The 22,252-nt window shown below is 40.8% G+C and overlaps 1 protein-coding gene across 3 annotated transcripts in view; it reads right to left on the bottom strand.

The window, feature by feature from the left end:
• Window positions 1-22,252, bottom strand: part of LOC116396721 (catenin alpha-2-like) — a 186,766-nt gene that overhangs the window by 137,916 nt on the left and 26,598 nt on the right. For all 3 annotated transcript variants that reach the window (XM_031871499.1, XM_031871500.1, XM_031871498.1), the window contains exons 3-6: window positions 5,585-5,780; window positions 2,800-2,966; window positions 1,612-1,731; window positions 73-339 (exon numbers count right to left, since the gene is read on the bottom strand). In XM_031871499.1, the coding sequence (XP_031727359.1) occupies window positions 73-339; window positions 1,612-1,731; window positions 2,800-2,966; window positions 5,585-5,780 (750 nt within the window). The remainder of the gene's footprint in view (window positions 1-72; window positions 340-1,611; window positions 1,732-2,799; window positions 2,967-5,584; window positions 5,781-22,252) is intronic.

Genomic DNA, 22,252 nt, shown 5'->3' with positions numbered 1-22,252 from the left:
ATATATATATACACATATATATATATATAAGTGTAGTATTTGAAAAGAAGAACATAATGCTTGCTGACTTACATCGAATTCGTTGAGGGCAGCAGCCAGCTCTCCGATGCCGGCATGGCCATGCTTCTCGTCAGTGGGTGAGGTGGCCTGAGCAGCACTGGAAATGCCTCCTATGGCCTCCTGCACCTGCTTGAACACGTAGTCCCGGTTAGCACGTGTGGCCGCCACATCTGGGTGGCGCAGGAAGGCCTGTGAGGCCGTGTACAGCATGGTGGCGTTTTTCTTAAGGGCCCCGCGTGCAGCTGCCATCTCATCTCGACACTGGGGGTCTTTCAGCTCCTGAGGAGGCAATAAAGGTTCTCAAGTAAGCACTAATAACCAGTCAGTCCTTCAAGAAAGGTCAGCGCATATTTCAGAATTAAGAAAGACCCTACACAATAAATGTAACGGCAAAAGAGTGCAGTATTTTGTATATTGTATTATGTATGTGTGGAATATTGGTCAAGAGCTGCAAAAAGCACCGTTGACGGAATCAATGATTCGCAATAGAGCCAAGCAGAGCATGAACTGATCCCATTTTAAGACATTTCATGTCGAAACAAAAGTTCATGTCCCATCTGGATTGGTATTGTTCCAACCACACAAAGTTAGGGCAGTGTCAGCAGAACAGCAACCCTGGAGCTGGGTGGAATTCAGCTCAGTGTTTTGCTGTGGGACAGTTCAGCGGGGTGGACACTTGCCAACATGACACTTGTAGGGGACACATCTTCTAAAAGCTTTTTGTCACACTGGGGGCCATGCTAGATATTCCAACACTTTCATGTGTTATTCTCCTGGGTGAAATAAGCACTGATGCGGATATCTGCTCCTTTACAGTCATATGATGAAGTTATTTTGAATACTATGAAAAAAAACACTACTGTGCTATGGAATTTCTAGCTTTAAGTTATTTGCCGTACATTTCAGGTAAAACTAATCATACAGTAATAACCTGCAACATTTATGTTTTGCTAAAATCTTACGCTTTTTATTTCCTATCAGCTGTAACTAATAACATAAAACGTAAATATGTTCATGAAATAAACCACTTTGAATGTGTTGCAATCCTGGTTGAATAACTTCACAACTATTAGTACAATAATTGATGAGGTTCCTTTCCTGCTTAAATAACTATTTCCCCCCCCCCCCCCTCCAGAAAAATATGATCATCTTGTTAATCACATGACGATGGCAGCGTGTGTGTATGTGTGTGTTGCTATGAAAGCTAGCCTCTGATGTGCAGATATAACTGCACATCATTATGGAGTTGGCCAATATATTTTTCAGAATCTGACACTAAATGACTTTTGCTATTCACTGATTGATGTCACAGGATTCCCTCGTCTCAGCGTTTTCTTACAATGGCCTGAACTCATACAATATTAAACCATTGACTGCATCTTCAGCTGTTCACCAATAATCTGCTGTGCACTTACAACCTACATATGAAGTTTAGAAATCGCCAAGCCAGAGGAAGCCCGAGCGTAGACACTTTCTCCTAAAGGAACTCCCTGTACCTGAATTTACTTTTTCTTTGAAAGACAGAGAAGAAGACAGGGAGCTTCCAGATACCTGCTGCCTCCGAGCTGCCACATAGTTCAGCTTCACCATCTCCTTCCCAAACTCCTTGAAGCGGTTTGCCAGGTCCTGCTCATTGGTCGCATTCTTTACTCCCTCCAGGGCCTCCTCCACCTGTAACACACAGACACACAACTAGAATAATGGATCTTCCAAAACACTTAGTTGATGCACTTGAAAACTAGCATACATTGATCTATATAGTGTGATTCTGTAACATGCATAAAACCATAAATGTTACAACATACATTAAAGTAAAACAATAACAGCAACTGGGTTTTTAACAGCATCAAGCATTTAGTTGTGCACTTTTAATGGGTCTCACTTCAGCAATCTCCACCCCTTTTTACGGGTACACTCCCATTCTAAACTCCTTTATATCCCTAATGAAAGTGATGCACCAGATGTAATGGAAAAGAGAGAAGAGCGAGAGAGATAACTTTTAAGTGGCCTTTGATGGCATAGCTTATACTGGCTAGAGTTAAGTCCCTCTGTGGGCCTCAAGAGTGAAGCTTGGAAGAGAGGACTGTGAGTGTGTGTATGTGTGTGTGTGTGTGTGTGATAGAGAGACAGTGAGTGAATGAAGGTGCATGGAGGCCCGAGTTTGATTCAGATCATGCCAGTTGCATATCATTCTTCCTAACACTCTGTATTACCTTCTCTTTCAAAGCCTGAGCCATTTTCACAATAAAGGACTACGAAACCTGTGTTCTACAAATGACTCTACAGCTGACGAGTGGGAGGGGTATGTTTGGTTTATCACACCAAGGCACTATAGTATGATATTAATACAGTACAATCAGAAGTGTGGTCGCAGGATATTCCTCCATGCCTCATCTGTATGCTAATGTTTGCAGAGGCTGTGATGAAAGCATACATTGCTGTTGTGGACTATACAACAGAGGAAGACCTTTTTTTTTGAACATCTGACGAACACCAGTGTACTTGCAAGTCTTATTGAGACACTTGATTCTATCAGTTGCAAAACAGATTTGGGGATGAATCTGTTATGTCCAGGCACGCTACATACATTAACATGAGTATTCTAACTCTAACACAACATAACCATTAAGTGTAACCCCATGGCTTCATATCTCTATGAGGTCACAGGGTCAGTACACTTAGTTCTTCGGGAAGAGGAACAGTATATCTGTTTTAAAATAAGGTGACGGTCGCACTTACAATTTTAAGGTGGGCCAGCAGCCGCATGACATCAGCCATGTCAGCGAGGATGAGCAGGCGGGTGACAGCAGAGAGCAGGGCGCGGGCGGCCCTCACCATGGTGCCACGTTTCACAGAGGAACACGGGTCATCGGCAAACTCTGACGAGGAATTACGCATCGTCTCTCCTACAAGAGGAAAGGGAGACATGATTATATCTCACCCAATAGCAGACAGTATGTGATCATCTGTAAGTGAGTATATGTATGTGTGTATTCTGTATATACACACTCTGCATGTATACATTGTTTAACACCAGTTGAAGACAGAGGTCGTGGTATGACTACATTGAGATGACTGATTGTTCCTTGAATCTGTGTCTGCCCTGTAAATAACCGGTTTAAGGCCCACTACTGACTTGCTTCATCCGATTCAGAGCTCATGAAACTGTGTTTGCTTGTTAGGAAATACATCTCAATTTGGCCTGCTCCAGTTGACTCAAACCCACATGAGCACAGAAATCAATGAGCTTGTAACCTAGAAGACTTACAGAATGGTCATGAGTGCTGAGCCATCCCCTCTACATAACGTGCTGCAAAGAGGTTCAGTTGTGATTCAACCAGTTCACCTTGGATCATCTAACGTACCAGAAAAGCAGCAATTCCTTTGTCTCTGATCAAAATGCATCCCTCACAGCTCTAACCATTAATACAAACTGCATAAACATGTTTATTTATTGTTTTAATACAAGTTTATTTGTTTTAACGCCTTTTTCCATGTTTATTTACCACAAACAATTTAGTTTTGATGCAACTATACAACTACCCATTTCTTGGAGTCATATTTTTTGTTTTGATTATAAATCATATTCTGATACATTCGTGGGATCTAAATACATTCCTTTCTCTTATGAATGGATGTTGAATTTGTATTCTGAAAAAATCTTTTTTTGGGAACTATTGTTATTAATCTGATGATGATCAGCTGTGATAAGAGGAAGGGGTGGGGCCGAGTCTGGGGTTTTTCCTTCGTGTAGAACGGGGCATCAGCACAGTCTTTGACCTCACGTAAGACTTATTATGTTTTTGTTTGTTGAAAGTGTTTCCAGTACACCATGCTTTACTCCAACGTTTTTCAGCTACCTTGCCTTCATCAGGGTAAGAGTGCCAGCTCTCAGCATTAATTGAAAATACTGAGCAAGAGTGCACAAAAAAAACAGGTGAAAATGCACCAGACGCATCCTAACATCCATACACAAGGCAGGCACTCAAACACAGATTGGCGCTGATAGTGCCATGAGTCTGCCTAGCCCAGTGATATAGTGAGGAGTGACAGTACAAAGGGCCTGATTACTGAACCCCTCTGTGGTCTGAAATCAGCATCCATAATTGAATCATGACAAGATAAAGGGGTTTGGGATGATGAAGTCACGATGACACGGGTCTGATGAGGTGATGGCGTATTTAAGAGTGACCTTAACTAGGCCAATGATGCCATCTGGGGACACATCTAGTGGCTGCTAAAGGTCGCTTTGTACAGTGAACATAGCACATTTCTGGCCTCAGAGGTCCAAAGGTATTAATATAAAATAATTCTCCCTGACATGTAATAATATCCAACTTAGGAAAAAAGTGTATGAAGAAAGAATGAAAAGAGTGTCACGTCAGCAGCCCACGTCTGTGCTGAAGGGCTAGTGAGCGTGCTCATCTTTTCATAATGGCAGTAAAAGGTGAAGAGATGTGGAGCATTAACTTTCATCTTGTTTTCTGGTGATGGTCAACCAAGGTCTTTTCCTGAGATTGGTGCAGGGTACTGAGTTCCATTCATTGCATTTTTTTCAAAGGGCATAACGAGCAGTGTAATTATTCATGAGCATCAGTTCAAAACAGGCCCAAAGATATACAATGTCTTCCATATAACCTTTTTTTGTTTTTAACAGCCTTCCTTTGGTTTTGTCTCACATGCCAAACAGGTTGGACAATTGATTCTGTCCTTTTTGATGTCAGCTGTGGTGATGACCTGTGTGGCAACAGTCAATTTCACGCCTCAAAAGAGCTGAGTGCCAATATATTCAGTGTTCAACAGTGGCGGCGGCCAAGAGGAGCTGACAGTGCAGGATGAGGAATACCCCTACAACACAACATGCGCTTTGCTGAGCTACATTTGCTCTTTCTGCTGATGCAGTTATCGAACGGGGAATCCAATTCCGTTCTGGGGACAAACATCTGATTCACATAAAGGCACACTGACCGAAGAGAAACTTTGAAAACTGTGACACTGACCCCTGAGAGCGAGAGCTCCCCCAAAGACTGAGCATGATTTGTTGAAGTGAAGAGTTGTTGCTAATGAAAGTGGGCTTCTTTAATGTCTTACAATTCAGCAAGGCTCCCCACTATCACAGACAGTCGAAGCTCTAACGATGCATGACTTTAGGGTAAACAACTCCAGAATTAGGCTCATTACATTCATGAAGCTGCGTGCGCCAAGTAAAGCCCAAAGCTAATGGGTACTAATCTGTTATATTTAATGGATTTGCCTTGCCACTCTTAACTCTACAACGGTTTAAAGCGCACACAACTTTAAACATCTGACTTATCCTGACAGTCAGAGCACTTAATACGCTTCCAAACATTATAATTTGTATAGCAATTACTCTCCTTGGGTAGCCCCTCAATGCTAGAAAACAACATTGGCATTCCAGTCCTTTTTACAGCAACTGGTTCCAGCAGTGCCAATTATTTCAGTTCCACTCAATATCTGTCAAATGTAAAATTGTGTCTGCATAGGAACATCCAAACGAGCTCACCTTGCTTACGGACGTCCTCGACAGCAGAAATGAGCTCCTCCTTGAGGTCGTGGCTGTCTTTGGCAATCTGCTCGCCCTTTTCCAAGAAGTTCTGGGTGGCCTGCTCAACAGACACTGCCAGGACATGGGCCTTCTTGGAGCGCCCCTTCTTCTTACTGGATGGCCCTTTGTTGCTGGTGTTCACCAGGGTGGTCACCTGGGGAAAGAGGAGAGGTCATTACAGTTGGTTGAGTGACATTAACAGCATGTGAAACACAACACGAGGGTGAAAAAGTGCAGCTTTTATGCATTTGCAAACAGTAGTCCTGGCTATGGCGGTCATGGCACACTGCCATTGTGGAGATCAGCCACAGGCTTGACTTAAGCATTGCTCTCCTAACGTTGTAAAACAAAATATAATAACTAAATAAATATAAATGTTATTTACTGTCATAGATTTTGGAGAGCCTACACTGCAAAGAGTCAATAGGATGATGTGTTACTGAACCCAACACAATTTATATAATTGTTTTGGGTAAAGTCAGCATTTTGCAGTATGTTTTGTAGAAGAAATGCAATAAAATACTTTCCATGAAAGCTTCTATTATAGTCAAAACAAATGTCTGTATTAGACTATAACTATTAATCTCTCCCCACAGCAGTCAGGAGGATGACATGCAGGGACATGTGTTTCAAGCAAACACAATGTGTGTTAATGTTATTGATGCTGGAAGTGTCAGGAGAATAAAAGACACATTTCACACATCCTCACTTCAGGCTAAAAGCTTTTACCTAATCAGCAGTCGGAGAGTTCACACTCAAGACCATGCAAGCCTCATGGTATAGAAATATCTGTTAAGCACTTGGAGAGAATACAGCCATGCACTGAGAACATGCGTTTGGTTTGGTCAGACAGCAGCCGAACTTGCACAATCGGGTGATATAATTAGTTTGCTGACTATATCAAACGGCCTTCACTCTAAAAAGCTGCTAAGAGCAAAGTTATGTCCCGTCTCGGCTGCAGTACTTCAGGGCTTCTAGACTGGAATAAAAGCGTTAATGATGTATGTCCTTTCTCAGGATGCAGTCAGGAATAGCAGGGCTGACACGAGACCGCTCTAGTCTTTTGAAACTATTTGGACTAAAAAATAATTCATTATTTAACGACATCGTTTTTTTTTAAAATCTGTATTCAAAGCCGCCCAGACAACTAACTTTGATACATCTGTTTACCGTCAGCTCATCTGCTCTGCATCACCTGCCACAGCTGAACGAGCGCTCATTATGAAGTGCAGCCGTGTGTTTATTCCAATCTAAGTTTGTTGAATCAATAACTCGTCATTATATTTACACATGAAAGCGTTCACAAACCTGCGACACAAACTCCCCTCTGACCACACAAGAAGCCCAGATCCACCTCCACCACCACCACCACCACCGACAGACACATGAACAAATACACTCCCTATCCTTTCAGGTTCCACCTCACAGACTGCAGTGAGAAGTCTTGTGATTGTTGTTCAGCAAGCTAATCAACAGCACACACAGTGTCCAGGCCGATTTAATGGCAGCTAGTGGTGCAAAACATGTGATTTCCTTCAGCGCAGGTCCTTAAAGGAACATTGTGTAGGATTTAGGAGGATCTCTTAGCAGAAATGGAACATAATATTGATAACTATATTTTAGTTGGTTGCCATCTGCATACTCGCCACTAGATGTCACTAAATCCTGCACACTGCTCCTTTAGCTACCATATTATACATATATATTATTACACTAAGAGTCTTTGATACACCTGGGAATGAGGAAAGCAAATACTGTTTTATGATTGGCTATCAAGTGTCTTTTTAAATCATATATCAGGACACCACAGATACAGTTAAGCCACTTATCATTCAGTATGCTAGTTTTTGTACCGCCTCATGGTGTTGATAGTTATTAGGCCACTATAGAAAAAAACAGTCATGAATAGTCACATAGGCTACATAAAAAAACATATGCTATATACATATGCTACAGAGCAAGGAAAACAACATCAACACACTAACTATACCTACATGCACAAGTTAATTGCATAACACATTGTCCACCTATTTACATCCATAACTATGATATGATACACGTACACCCAGTGGCCCCCTCACCAGGCGACCCCGTACTCCAATAAAGCGGCCCTGCAGCTTTGAGTGTGGACACTTCATTAGACTCACCCAGCAAAGAGTCCTCTGAGTGCATATAACCTGCGTTCATGTGTACCATGCATACATAAACCCACATACATTTTTAAATCATTTCCCAAATGCAGGGTTAAACATGGAGGACTGACTTGATTTTATTTCTACTGAAAGTCTTTTCCACTCTAATGTTGCCAAGTAGGGAAAGGTATTTTGCCCGTAACATGTCTTAAACTTCCATGGCACGATGTCTGTGGCCCTGCACATGCTAATTATCTATGAGAGCCCCTAACTATCCCACAATAATTCTTAAAATACCTTGGCTCATTACCCTTCAACAATCTTATACGAGCAAGTCACAATTCCTGCCTTACCCTATTTTCTACCGTCAACCTTTTTAATTCCTTGAATTGGAAAGGGCCAACGGGAGAAAATGGAGCTACGGTTCAGTCGCACCTTTAGTAGTTTATTTTGAGCTGTTTGAAGTTTAGTTTTAATCCTCCTTGGGCTGCTTCTTCACCTTGTAGTACAGGCATAGTCAAAGTGAGGCTGTATTAAAACTGAGGCTAACTCAGGGTTTACTTATCCAAAAATTGGGCCTGAAATTAGATTGTGTGGTTCACCTTGGTAATGTTTTAGCCACAGTGTCGCCCACTGTAATACTGAGCTCCAAGAATCTACTCAACCTTACTTGAGAAGCAAATGATATAGATTCAGTTTTCCCAAGGTGCAAAGACAATTAATTTTCAGTTAGTTACTGATGTTTTTCAATTCATCACTTCCCTGGTTTCTTCTTCTGGGTAACCAGTAAAGCCAAGTCGTCCTCATAGAGAAAACAGTGATGTACGCAAATAGATTTCACGTCATTAATGTATAACAGAAAGAGCGAGGACCTAGGACCAAGGACCTTTCCACAAGTACGAGGTAGCCAGTCAAAGAGAAGACAGGAAGCACAGTTCTACACATAACTTGCAAGGAGTACATTATTTGAATAGCTTAATAAATGCACCACTGGACAATTAAATACAAGCCTAGACCTGCGTGAGGTTGGATGTTTAATATCATTTCATCAATGATCACTTTGTGCTTTATAAAGTCACATTGAGGTTCATTGTTTAGAAGAGTAGAGTTCGTGGGAGGCATCTGCCTTCATTGCAGCGTCAATAAAAACATAAGTTTCATTTATTTGGCACTGTTCATGGTGGCAATAACATCACGCTGAAATAATGTTTGCAGTGCACCTGGTCTTTTGAAAAACAGCTGAAGAATATAATGCCATTTTAATCAAGCAGGGCAATCATTTTGGCTAATGACATCCATAAGTTGGCTGCCCATACCATTACACAGTAGATCCACGGGCAGCAGCAGCCAACAGGCACAACGGCTGTCAATATGTCTGTAGTCATTGGGATGAAAGATACGTCGTTTGATCACATGCTGTTTGTAATTGCTTCATGTTATGGGTTCTGTGTCCAGGGTACCAGCTCACTGGATGTATAACGTGGGACGGGATTTTTGAATTATAAGACTTATATGTTTTTTTAATAATTTAATTAAAATAAATGCCTTTTAACAAAGTTCAGGGATTTATTCAATTCTGCAAAGCCCCAGAGATTCAATGGATGCAGTTCTGTGGAAGTAGTAATTATATTAGAGAATCCCACAGTGACATGAATTGTAGGCAAACTGCAAACTTTGGGTGCTGTCTGTTGCAGCCTCTACCTTCTTCAGATATGTTAGCTCGGAGATTAGGGGTCAAGTGTATGGATTTATTTCATCTTGGCTGAATCCAACTTTTATACCTACATCATGCATTTTGCAACAGAGAATGAGAACATACTGAGTTATGGGTCTACATAATTCATCTGCACTTCAATTGCTCATTTATTCATTAACACAGGTCTGGGCCGTGGAATACACGGGGTGTGTTATATGTCATGTAGCTTTCCACAGAGATCCAATCAGTAAAGTCAAAGCTTGTTGATGCTTTGTTCTGCAACAGTGACTTAAAAAAAAAAGCTTGATGTATATTTAATTATGCCGCAATAACCTCACAGGATGCACTGAGGCAAATTTAATTTATCTACCTTCATACAGATTTAACTGTTCTATTTTTATGATATCTCGCTGCACGCAGATGCCTCGCCGCATGTCCTCAGAATGAGCTCAAAAGAAATACAGCGGAAACAGCTGCAAACTGATAAAAAACATGAATTATGGGTCTCTGTCACAGCAGACATTTTGGCTCATCATAGTAGGAAAAGCAGAGGTGTTACCAATAATATTAACAATGGCTACATGGTATTCAAGTCTCACAATCAGCCTCATGATGGTGTGACAGTGAAAAATGCACAATACAGGACCTTGTAATTCGTCAACCCTGGTACAAAATGGTCACAAATATGTAATACATGTACTAGAAAGAAATAAAAAAATAGGGTTTACAAATGTGGATAACGATTTGTGCGTAAATTGTGGTTTAACGGGGGAGACGCAGTTTTGGCAAGCCGTTTTTAACGTTCAAAAGCTAGACTGGTTATGTTTTGCAGATTTGTTTACTCGATACATGTTGCTATTTTAGGATAGAGCAGCATAGGATCCATCCTGTTCTCTCATAATGCCACAGGGCCTAGTGTAGCACTGTGTAGTCAAATGATGAATGGTGTCATAAAGCTATGTTGTGTATGTCACGACTTTAACAAAAAAGTCTCAACCCGTCAATAACTATTGCAGGAAAACACAGACTAATCAAATCCATCAGGGAAGAGGTAGAAACAAAAGAAGTTTTGCGAAAATAAATGAAGTGGGGCATAAAGTTTTTGCAGAGTTCATCCAAATGTGGCCTAATGCGAAACTAAATAAATCCAGTGAAAAGTGCAAGGCAGCCTTGCACTTTTCTGCCAGCTGGTAATTGCCCATGGGCAAGCCTATTTATTGTGTATTAGCAGCACAGCTTGGACTTTATGCTAAAACACACTGTGGTTATTTCCATACAGCCACAAGTTATGTCATGCCTCAGGCTTAGCCCCGAACACACACACCACAAGCTTTACTTGGTAGACTACGGTCATAGATAGGCTGTGTAACCAGTATTGAGCTTTAAACTTAGACCCGAGTGCTCTTGGATATTTGGTAAAGCATCAGATTCTTTGTGTTCCATTCTCAACACCCGGCAATGTTGAAAGGCAAAAATCAAAGGAAGCATAGTAGCTTCAAATGACCGTCACAGACTTAATGACAGTGTACATCAGCTGTGTCTGGTCATGTGAAATATACAGTATGTGTATGTGTTAATATGACTGAAGGCAGTGACTCGTGGGAATAACTCCACTGAGTTGTCTCTATTACTTAAGCCAATTACATAATTGGCTTTTACTAAGCATATAAAAATATCAGAATCTGTAAACCAACATAAAGACTGAAACGTAGAAATCTGATCATAGGATTTAGAATTATATGACTGGACGTACATACAAAAGGTACAAAAGGATAAGGAAATATCTTATGATGCAACAATGTAACATATTTAATTCTTAGCCAACTAAAGACAGGAAGTCTGGCCTGGCTGTGTGCTGATACACAAACCACTTTGGCTCATTATGTTATGAGCCGAGCCACAGCGGTCCTACGCAGCGTTATCACTAAATGGTGCTTCTAACATGGTATGTTCATGCTGTGCTTCTCCAAGGGACAGATTTAAACACAATAAGAACGCACAAAAACATGCTTAGGAACGGAACGGGACACAGAACACAAAGCACGGAACGGAACACGGAATATGGTACACTATGTTTACCAGTGTACTCAGGGCATGAGTGCAGAGATTCACAGGGATTAGACTGACAGTCCACAAAAAACAAAATATCGATTAAAAACTGGCAGCTGAACAGAATCAGCACTTGTCATATTGACGCGGCAAATATTGCACAAAACTGTGGACAGCGGATTACTATGAATGTGGATAACAGGCCATTGCTGGGTCAGTACTCTCCACAAAGAACATTACCAAATGTCCCGAAAGATTGATTGTGTGAGGAAGTACTGACACACACACACACACACACACACACACACACACACACACACACACACACACACACACACACGCACACGCACGCATCAAGACACGGTCACTGGACAGGAAAGACACAAGAACACAGATGCACAATGAGAACAAAAATGGCTGAAACATAACCAACGAGACACAAGGAAGATGGGCTTGTCTTTTCATTGGCAACACATTAATAGATTGATGAATTACAGCTTCTGACTCGTTTGTCTTGGCCTGAATTAACACTCCCTGCTACTGCAATACTGTTTAAACACATGGTGGAGAATGAAGCTTAGCTGTTTGTGGCACCATGTTTTTAGCGGTTTCCCAACCTCAACCCAACCATGTCAAACTCCATTTTATTTATCACACCTTTGTCATCAGCAGTCATGCCTCTGCCAGAGTTCCTTAAATTTAGCCCCAGCTTTTAAATGCTGCTCAAGTATGCAGGCCGTTAGCCTGCGACTCAGATAAGGAAGCTCACTGCTGACTGGATAACACATATTTGCACGTCATTGGACACTGAAATATTATGCTGGAATGAAAATTCACCGCTAACAGACGGTAATATCAAGTTGTTACCCCAGCCTTTGCATACAGATCCGATTTTATTTATCTAAAATGGAAATGCGCTGGAAATTCAGTGTTTGGACAACAAGTCCCTCTCTATCTAACAGAACCAGACAATGTTTTTGTTTTTTTCAAAGCGATGAGGTATCAAAGCACCTCCAACATTCAGGCTGAGATGGGAAACCGTTCACAGGTACCACACACTGTAAGTGATTATTCTGCGGCAGTGGTGAGGCTAACCTTTCCTTCGGGCCTAAGGAGTTGTTGTGCCTTTCCCTCCCGTTTTATTGCTCATCAACAGTATTAAATGCCACGCAGCCTTTCCTCGCCAGTGGACTGTCCACTCAGTAATAAATCCCCGCGGCTCTGCGCAGCCCTTCAATTTTCCACCTTCAGCCTCTGAGACTTGCATCCAACGGATGAGTGATGCACTATAACTGTTGAACATTTAACGAAGGCCATGTGCATGTGTGTGCACGTGTAGCCAAACTGCACACGCACACATCATCATGCATACCCATACACAGCTCCTGAGAGATTCATGTCAACCTTTGGCCCCCTCCTACAGAAAGTGATATATATAACATTCCCTGTTGAATAATTAATGAGGCCGTTTATGTCCATGTGTAAAGTGCATAATCTGTGAAAAAGCTCAGGGGACAAACGCAAGAGGGGGGTCCTCTATTTTCCAAGTGGGTGGATCAATCACCTAGCTGTGAGACGGACAATACAGAAACCTGTTTGCACAAGGGTGTGTTCACAAAGTGAAAATAATACACACTATATTATCAACGCAGAGATCAGAGACCTCCACACACTTGCATTTCACATTTACAGAGAAAAACATGCAAATATACTGCATATCTACTCATATTCTCCTGAACGGTGCTGATAAAAAGGTATCTTGGATTTTTTGGGCTGAAGGCTGTGCTCACTCTTCATTATACCCTGTTATTTAACACATCTTTTGAAGTTAACAAGTGCTGAAGTGCAAAGCAGTGCGGATTAGCGAGCATAAGTACCTGAATGGGTTATTGAGTGGCAAAGAGGAAGGGTTTTAGCACGGAGTGTCACATTGCAGTGGTGTCAAGCTCTGACATTCTTAAGCATGCAGCGTGTTCACTTCACAACCATATCCTCATAAAACCTCCTGGAAGCATACTTCGTTTTAAAGCCTGGAGATGAATGCTGCAGAGGAACAGTGCCACGCAGTGATGGATAGGAAGGAAAACTGATGAATAATACAACATAGCGCTGGTGTTCAAATATCTGCATCTTTTTAGGTGTATTTGTCCTACTTGTATATGTATTTTCCCTGAATTCTCAGGTTTCTCCAACTACCTGCAGTTTTGTTGAACTTTTTAGCAGTTTACAATGATACACTGACTCTGTATATCCACCCATTGTCTACCCCACAAGAATACATTAGGCCTCACTCTCACTTTACTTACTTTAAGTGATGAGCACTCATGGAATGTAACAAATATCAATGGTGTTATCGACATTAGTGGTTCACACATTTTACAAGGTGAACTTCTGAGAGCAGAACTCCTGCATTCTGCATGGAGAGTGCAACAGTCTCTGTCTCATCCATACTATTCCCTCATTAGTAACCCTCGTAGCCCATGTTCCTATACTCGGTTTGATCGTCCCACTCCTTCATTATCATTCTCACCACTGATGTCTTTTTGCTATCCATGAGGTTACTAAATTCTTTTTTTGAAGCATGACAAGACCTTTTATGATGCACAGTTGATCTACACAATATATCCTGCCAACACTTAATGTAAGGACACTTTTCCAAAAAGCCCAATGGGGTACCCAATCTCTGGATCCAAATATTTAGTGGAGCACATTGTTCTGTGGAAAGAACATTTTTTTTGTGGTTACCAAGAAATACCTAAATATACCATTCACCGAGTGTGTGTGTGAAAAAAGAGTCAATGATTAGTCCTTTGGGAACTAATCTAAAGAGAGTGGGTTTCAAAATCATTGCGCAACCCCAGCTAATTAGAACATTTCAGCAACGATGCATTTTAACTCAAACTTTCCACCTCCATTTAAAATATGAATATAAGAAATGACTGGATGTCAGTGTTAAAATTGCTTATTTCTGTGGCAAAAATGCCAATGAGTCCTCATTTGACTGATGCTTAATCTTGGCATGACATGCCTTGAGGTTTCACGTAATCTTCACAACAAATGGCAGAGAATATGCCAATCCGAGATGCCGTTCACTTCAAAGACAGGCCACATAAAAGCTTTCTAAAATCTCATTCTGAAATGGCTTCAAGCGTGAGATGTGGTCACAATGACGAGCGTTGAAGAAATTAGTGCAGCAAAAACACGGCTTCAAGGAAACATGTGGGAATATAACAGCGCTGTGAGCTTTGGATGCGATGATACAGCAGTAGCATCGGAGGACATGTTTACCTACAGTGTAGTGTGCACAACAGCTTCCCAAACAGCAGGCCAGCGCCAGTAAACTAATAAAGGGACTGACAACTCTACTGGGCATCCTCTGCATGTGATCGTCGCCATGCACTCTCTCTCACTGTAACCTTCCTTCCCACTTTTTTTTTTTACTTCCTTGCTCACAATGAGACTTGGGACTGTCTAAGGAAATGTTGCAGCAAACTTTGATTGAACAAATCACAAAATTATCGATGTATTTTGACCTCAAGACGAAAAACGATACTTGCATTTTCTTGGTCACAGATCTTAAAAATGACTGGGATGTGTCCGAAATCCCTCCCTCCTTTACTCATTCACTACTCCCTTAAAGACACGTACTAGTTCACTCAATAGTGAGCAGTAAATAGAGATTTTGCACACTTAATTATTTTAAATGTTTAAATGTTCCATGACACGACTGGCATCCTATCACTGAATCCTGAAAAACAAAAAGAGTTTCAGCGGAGCACGACGGTGCCTTTGCCGAGCTACAATCACTGCTGCCATGATCACAGTAAAGTCTGGGCGTGACACCCTTTGTGCTTCAGTTATCGCCAGCTCTCTGAAGACACTAATATTTTCACTGTAACTGCCTGTGTTTATTAGCACTGATCTTTTACAATTAGACTGTTTTTGCGATGTAAATTTGCATAGAAAAGGGTCAATTTTGAGCAAAAAGTATGCATATTACCTAATTCAAATACGTGCAAATAGCACGGGACCACTGATTCACTATTTGCTTTTAGAATCACACAGTTTCCATTTCTCATATTTGTGCAGGTTTAGAGCAATCCTTTTGTGAATCCATCCCTCAGAATTTGGACAGTAACACAGTTAACTATGTAGTAAATAGGGAGTGATTACTAATACAACCTGAATGTAACAATGTCAGTTAAACTGCACTCTGGAACTGTAAGTAAGGTAGTGAAGCAGTGTGCACTATATAAGATGAAATATTTGCCACACAAAACTAAAGTAATTAATGGGTTCAATCAGTCGTATGCAACCAAAGTATTCAACGTCCTACAGAGGTACCAAACACCTCTCTATAGGGAAGCAAAGCTAAAGTTGTATAGTGAACACTAACTCTGCCTAGTAAATACTGCAGCAAAGTGAGACAAAACTGGAAGAGAACTGTAGACCAAAGTAGTTTAGCAGTTGAGCTCAGCAAGTAAATTATTCATGGCTTATAATCAAGTTAACCGTGGTTTATATGTCATATGGGAAGAAGGTGGCCGTAAGGAGGAAATTTAAATTAAAATGATTTAAAACTGCATATATAAAATATGGAAAAGAGAAACAACAAGCAGAAAGTCATTTTAGACTATTCAGCCTCATTTAGATTACATCTGTGCTGATCTTGCTCCCAGCCAAATATGCAGACACTCAGAATCTCTGATTATCTGTCTGCTTCTTTCCCTTTCATCCTCTTCCTCCCTGTCTCTCTCTCTTACAGACATACCACAGAGCAGGGAGGCAGGGCCACTGCTGGCTCACTGTCAGAGTCATTTGAAGATCCCAAATGGATCAGCTGTGTTTCGCCCATAGATCTGCTCAGCATCTTCACAGCATGAGGCTGAGTGGCATTATGTCACAGTCATATACGTCCAGGGCACTACTACAGTATAAAGAGTATAAGTGTGTGTTTATGTTGGTTTACAAAATATCTGATGAGGCAAACCTGTATGGATGGTGGTAGTGGTGGTGGTGAGTGAATGTATCCTATTACAACCCATTATAACTGTTACAAGTGGTGCAACGGATCCTTAAACTCACAGTTCGGCTCGTATCACCGATCAGAGTCACGGATCGAATCAAAAATCGGATCAGCACAAAACATCCCTGTTCACGTTTTCTTGCCGCAGATACTAATTGCCAATAATTGATGATCCATATAGGACAGATACCGATCCCTTTGTTGTTTGAATGTAGCAGCTGGTCTGCAAAGCTCTATTAGTGTATCACCTGAAGCTAAGAATCATTACATTTCTGTTGGCTTAGAATGAGCCCTTCATATCTGCATAGGGAGCAGGTTCTCTTCATGGAGTCCGCCATGTTACACCACCATGTTTCTACAGTAGCCCTGAACAGATAAACCTTTCACGTTTTCCCTTCACCTGAAAGCCCCTTACTTCTCAGGCACTCTTGGAAAGGGAGGTGTGTTAAGTTGTATGCAATATGCAACCTCACCACTAGACGCCACTACATCCTACATACTGCTCCTTTAAGTAAGCCAATAATAACAAAAACAATATGAAGTTCTGACTGTTTTTGACCAGGCATCATAGTGGCTTGAGTCTGTGCTTGTAATAATAGAGCTAAAAACCAACGTGTCCTGATGGGGTATATTTTCTATGATAGAAAAGCAAAGCGACATTGGACAACCAGCATCTGTGCATGGCTGCTTTTCAGAACCCTAGGGCAAGCCATATGCTGACATAGCAAGTTGTCAGAAGATACAGTTCGAAGACAGGAGAAAAAAAATGTTTCACAAGATCCAGTACTGACCCTGAGGCAGTGGAAGAGGTAATGAGCCATAAGCTAACAGGGGGCACTCTGCATTATGACACAGATGTCATCTTTATCACACTACTCTGTAAAAGTTAAGTATTACAATACGTACTTGCATCCCCTTTCTCAGGAGGACATCAGTTTAAATGCATTGTGGTTGTGTGTGTGTGTGTGTGTTACTCGACACTTATGTACAGAAAGGGGAGTGAAGGAGATAACAGAGCCTCAGTAATGAAGATAAAATGAAAGAGTAACATATAAAGAGAATAATTCAAGTTCCTGCAGTGTACATGTATGTGGGATCAATGTGTAGAAACAACACTGCATTTATTTTCAGCATCCCGCTAACAGGAGCTGTTGCTGCTGCTGCTGCTGTGATCTATTTAATTAATATGTAAGAGCATGAAGGGGCTTTCACAAGGATATGGAGATGTCTGCCAGTGCTGTAAAAGCCCAAAATGAGTGGCCTCTGTTGAATTCTAATATCCCATCATAAACATTGATCTTAATAATTGCATATTGTAACGAGTTTGCCTACCCGAAACATGTAGCGAATTATCGTGACGTAGAATTCTGTGCATCCAAGGCCCATGATACAACTTCATTATATCTGAATATGTATCACTGCAATAAAAGAGTCATGAAACTAAATCAGGAGTTATTTTGTTTTCCCCTCCGAAGCGAGCTGCTGTAGCCAACAAGCGGTTGCCAAATTCCTAAAATCATGACTCCTCTTCAGCCTTTAGAGAAAGACTGTTCTGTAGTTTAAGTAAAAACTCTGAAGAGAGGTAAAGCATCCCTTCTTGCCTCCAAAAAGTGTCAGTTTGAGGTCCAGACTTTCTCCTTTTCCGCGAGCTTAATGGATTATGACAGTGATGCAGCATGAAGCCTTAATCCCCTTGCTGCCGCCGTCTCGCCTCCCTTCATGTTAAGCCCCTTGACTTGTGTGTGTGTGTGTGTGTGTGTGTCGGGTGCCAGCCAATGCTAGGAGCCAAACCTTGGGCTTAGATGACATGCAAAAACAAAAGGGGGTTAAAGCATCCACTGCTGACAGCCAACTACACCCTTCAGGTGCCCTGCTAGCCCATTAGCAGGCTTTGAAGTCAAAAGAGCTGTCAGAGTAATAACCAAGGAAAGCAAAATAAATAAGGATAGTACTGCTTTGCTGCCTCTCCCAAACACTACTAAACAATGGCTCATGTGAATTTAGACAAGCAGCAACACAGACAGCTCCTTCCTCATCAGTGTGCTGTCTGTTAATAAACTATATTTGTCAATATCACTCCCATTCTGACTTCTTGTCTGCCCTCAAAGCAGGACTTGTTCCTAAAGGCCTTCATTAACAACCCACAGTGGCTCTGCAAGTATCAGTGTACATATACAGTAATAGAAGTTATTCACATTTGAAGAAGTTTATAAAGTGCTGGACCAGAATCAGTTCTGTTAATATACAGAGCTGGTAAAGAGATGACCTCTGAGATCAAATGTATTTAGAGAGGAATGTTGCACAAACGAATTTGGCATGAGCACTCACCATGAATGAATCTATGTTGTGTATTAAAATCAACCATGGGAAATAGAGGCCCCTGTCGTAAGAGACAATAACGAGGACATTATTAGATAGCTCTCTCCGGTCCAGCAAACTGGACAGACCTGCATCCCATGGAAGCAGAATGCAATGTCAACGACCAAACATCCCAAATGTGGGAATCCCATTCAAGAGGCGGAATTAGGGAGGAGAGATCAGGGGGTTTTAACCGTGTAAGAGCCAACACATTCTTCTGTGGCTTTACCAGCTACGTGAGGCTGATAAACATGATAGCAATGCACCGACAATGGAACTCAGTGTGGCTAGACTCTCCCGGGCTAAATTCAAAACTAAAGAATAGTTTTTCAATTAAGCATCATAAGTGACATAATCTCTAAGACCAATCAAACTGGTATGCACATCACAGTAACAAGAGCTCAATTTAAAAACTAACTGTGCAAACGAGCACCTCAGCTGCTGCATCTGACTGCATAATAACTAAACAACAGCCTCAAAGCAAAACGACCTCTGACAGCAATTATTCTGCACACTACAAATTCAGACTGCAGATTCCTCCTGAATGAAAGACGTTTACAATTTCAAGGCAGAGAAGCTGTCAGTAGTGATGCGTTTTTATGGCAGGAAATGAATGCAAGTTGGTAGAAGTGGTGGTGGATGGGTCAAACAAACACGGGACCTTCATCCAGGAGACAGCGAGTCAACATTGACATTGGGTTGAGTCTCAACGTCTGGAATGCTTCCTTGGTAGAACGGGTATTAAAAGCAGGCTCCTTCAGAGGCGACTTCAAGACTCCTTCACAGCATCGGAGAGCACACGTTGTTGGAGAATAAAATACAAAGCAATTTCTGGTTGGAGTATTGAGTTTGCATTCGTCAAAACATTATACACAAGTCGTTATCATTATTCAAACATACAAAACAAGCCACCAGACTCTAGGCATTGAAAAAAGCTATTTTACCTCGCCAATTGTAAAAAACACTTCATTCAAACACGACAGAAACAAAACAGAGCGCATCAAAACCATCTTGGCTCTAAAATCACATCCTTGGATGTAAAAAGAAACTCTCCTCTCCTCAAACCTACCAGACAAACACAGTCATTTTACTTCGCTGATTGTAGAAAACACACTTCATTTAAACTCGACAGAAACAAAATAAAAGTCATCAAAACTGTCTTCATTCGCCCACTCTGGTTTGGTCGAAATTAAGCCTTAATTCACAGAGTTCGTGTGAACATGCTGGCTCTACAGCTGTGTCTCTCTGCTGTTGCTGGCCTCAGTGCTATTAATAGCTCACAACACACTTCTAAATGAGGCCTTGTAGATATAATATGCGTATAAAGAATCAGCAACTGGATTGGCAATTTCAGATTTTGGCGGACTGTACGTTTAGTAGCATATTTCCCGTTTCCAACTCTTGGGACAGGAAGTGAATAATGCACATTGTTGTGGGTGTTTTAGGTGCATCCTTCAAAATCCTCTAAACGAAGGTCTCAGTCCTCGGTAGAACTCAAAGCATCCTCAACATTCGAACGGTCCTTCAGTGGGATTTAATGACGAAGCCTCCTTGAATTTCAACCGTTGAAGGATCTTCCTTTGACTTTAGGAAACATCCATTTCTGCTACATGAATATGTTTTAATTTTCATCTTTGCTTTTCTAAAAAAATAATATTGGATCATTTTAACTCTTCACGGTTGAACAGACAGCGGAAATGTCTCAACTGAATGTTTAATCCTAATTATGACTCAATATGATAATTATTTGTAATCATTCTCGTAGCAAATCAGTCATATTTGGCCAGAATTTGAATGCTGAATTTGTTTATTAAAGATAATTAATTTAACAGAAAATGTGTCTATTGCTGTATTGTATTAATTGAAAGCACCAAACAGCAATTTTTTTTGTTTTGGTTAACAAAAAATGGTGGACAGGAACAAGCCTGGTATTAAAAAAGTACAAAGGGAACTCCTATTGAATAGTTTATTAAAAATGATGGGTGCTGTCTATGGTTTTTTTTGTAAATGGAATATTTATAGTTGAAGTGATAGTCCAATAAGCACACACAACAAATAAAGCAAAGCAAGCCAAATAAACAAACCATTCTTTCTGTGTATATAACAAGTCAAGATGAAATGAAATGGGTGAGCAAAAACTAAATAAACAGACAAACTAATGATCCAATGTGTGAGAGAGAGAGGCGGAGCAGAAGAGAAACTTTTCTCTGATGAAATACAGTTTGACAGTTGAAATGATGAACACCTCTCACCCTGAATATTTGCATTGGAGATTTTTTCCTTTATTAGAAGCTACTGCTGGGAAACAACACGAGAAACACTACATGTGAGTTCTGGGATCAGCACACTGACATTCACCAGAAGTGCAAATCCACTAAATTAGCAGCAATAGCACCAAGACGCATGGAATGGAAAGGCTTGCTTTTTGTTTTATTGGTTTTTTTTATGCTCACAGTCAGTTCACCTTAATACACTGACATGGTGTCAGCCCCAAAAAGCCCCTTTTGAAATGTAATTCTAAATGTTGTTTGTCACATGCAATGATGTGCTGTTTGTCACAGAATAACTGTACATTGATGACTAATCTGATATAAAGTATTTTTTATTTGATAGCTTATAGATTGTGTCTGTTTGGATACATCCATGTGCACACGCATGCCAACAATTTTAAACAATGTGACAATATCTAAAAATGCTTTAATGTTCTCATGATTGGACAACTGTTGAGCAAGTTTCAGTGTCCTTGTACAGTTGTCTATACTAGGGCATACAATGAGCAGCTTTTTCTGTGTATTTCAGAGAAATACATGTATTATCACCCACATGCTGGCATTACATTTTACTGGCGAGACAGATATTAGTCCGTCGCAAATATTGCAGCAAAGAATCATGGAACAGCTAAATATATTTTCTGTTTATAAAGGATAGCATAATGTTTCCCACAATACAAGGAAGGAACAACACATCCTTCATTAGCATATGAAATATTCACTTTTTAACTCTCAATACCAAGCATACACATTAAGAAATGACCCTCAACCTCCAGAAGCCAAGAACGGCGTCTTGCAAAGTTACATAATGTACATTTTTACATGTCAAAAGTTGAATTCAAAGTTTGAAATGAATATTTCACTTGAATATGCACCTCAAGAGCCACAACAGCACTGCATGAGATTATCCACTGACTGCAAGTGAAGCTAGTCGAAGCGAAAGTTTGCCAAGTGCCGAAGTTCTGTCATCATCTTCTCGGCCAAATTATAAAAAGTGGAAACTAGATATAACTCAACTGGTTTCTGTTCAGTGCCCTCACATTTCCATATCAACGTGAATATATTCTAGACCGTCGTAAATTAAACGAGTCAAAC

The sequence above is a fragment of the Anarrhichthys ocellatus genome, unplaced genomic scaffold (assembly GCF_004355925.1).
Source record: "Anarrhichthys ocellatus isolate YVR2014 unplaced genomic scaffold, GSC_Weel_1.0 scaffold58, whole genome shotgun sequence".
Classification (NCBI taxonomy): Eukaryota; Metazoa; Chordata; class Actinopteri; order Perciformes; family Anarhichadidae; genus Anarrhichthys; species Anarrhichthys ocellatus.
This window is presented reverse-complemented; position numbering and strand designations above follow the sequence as displayed.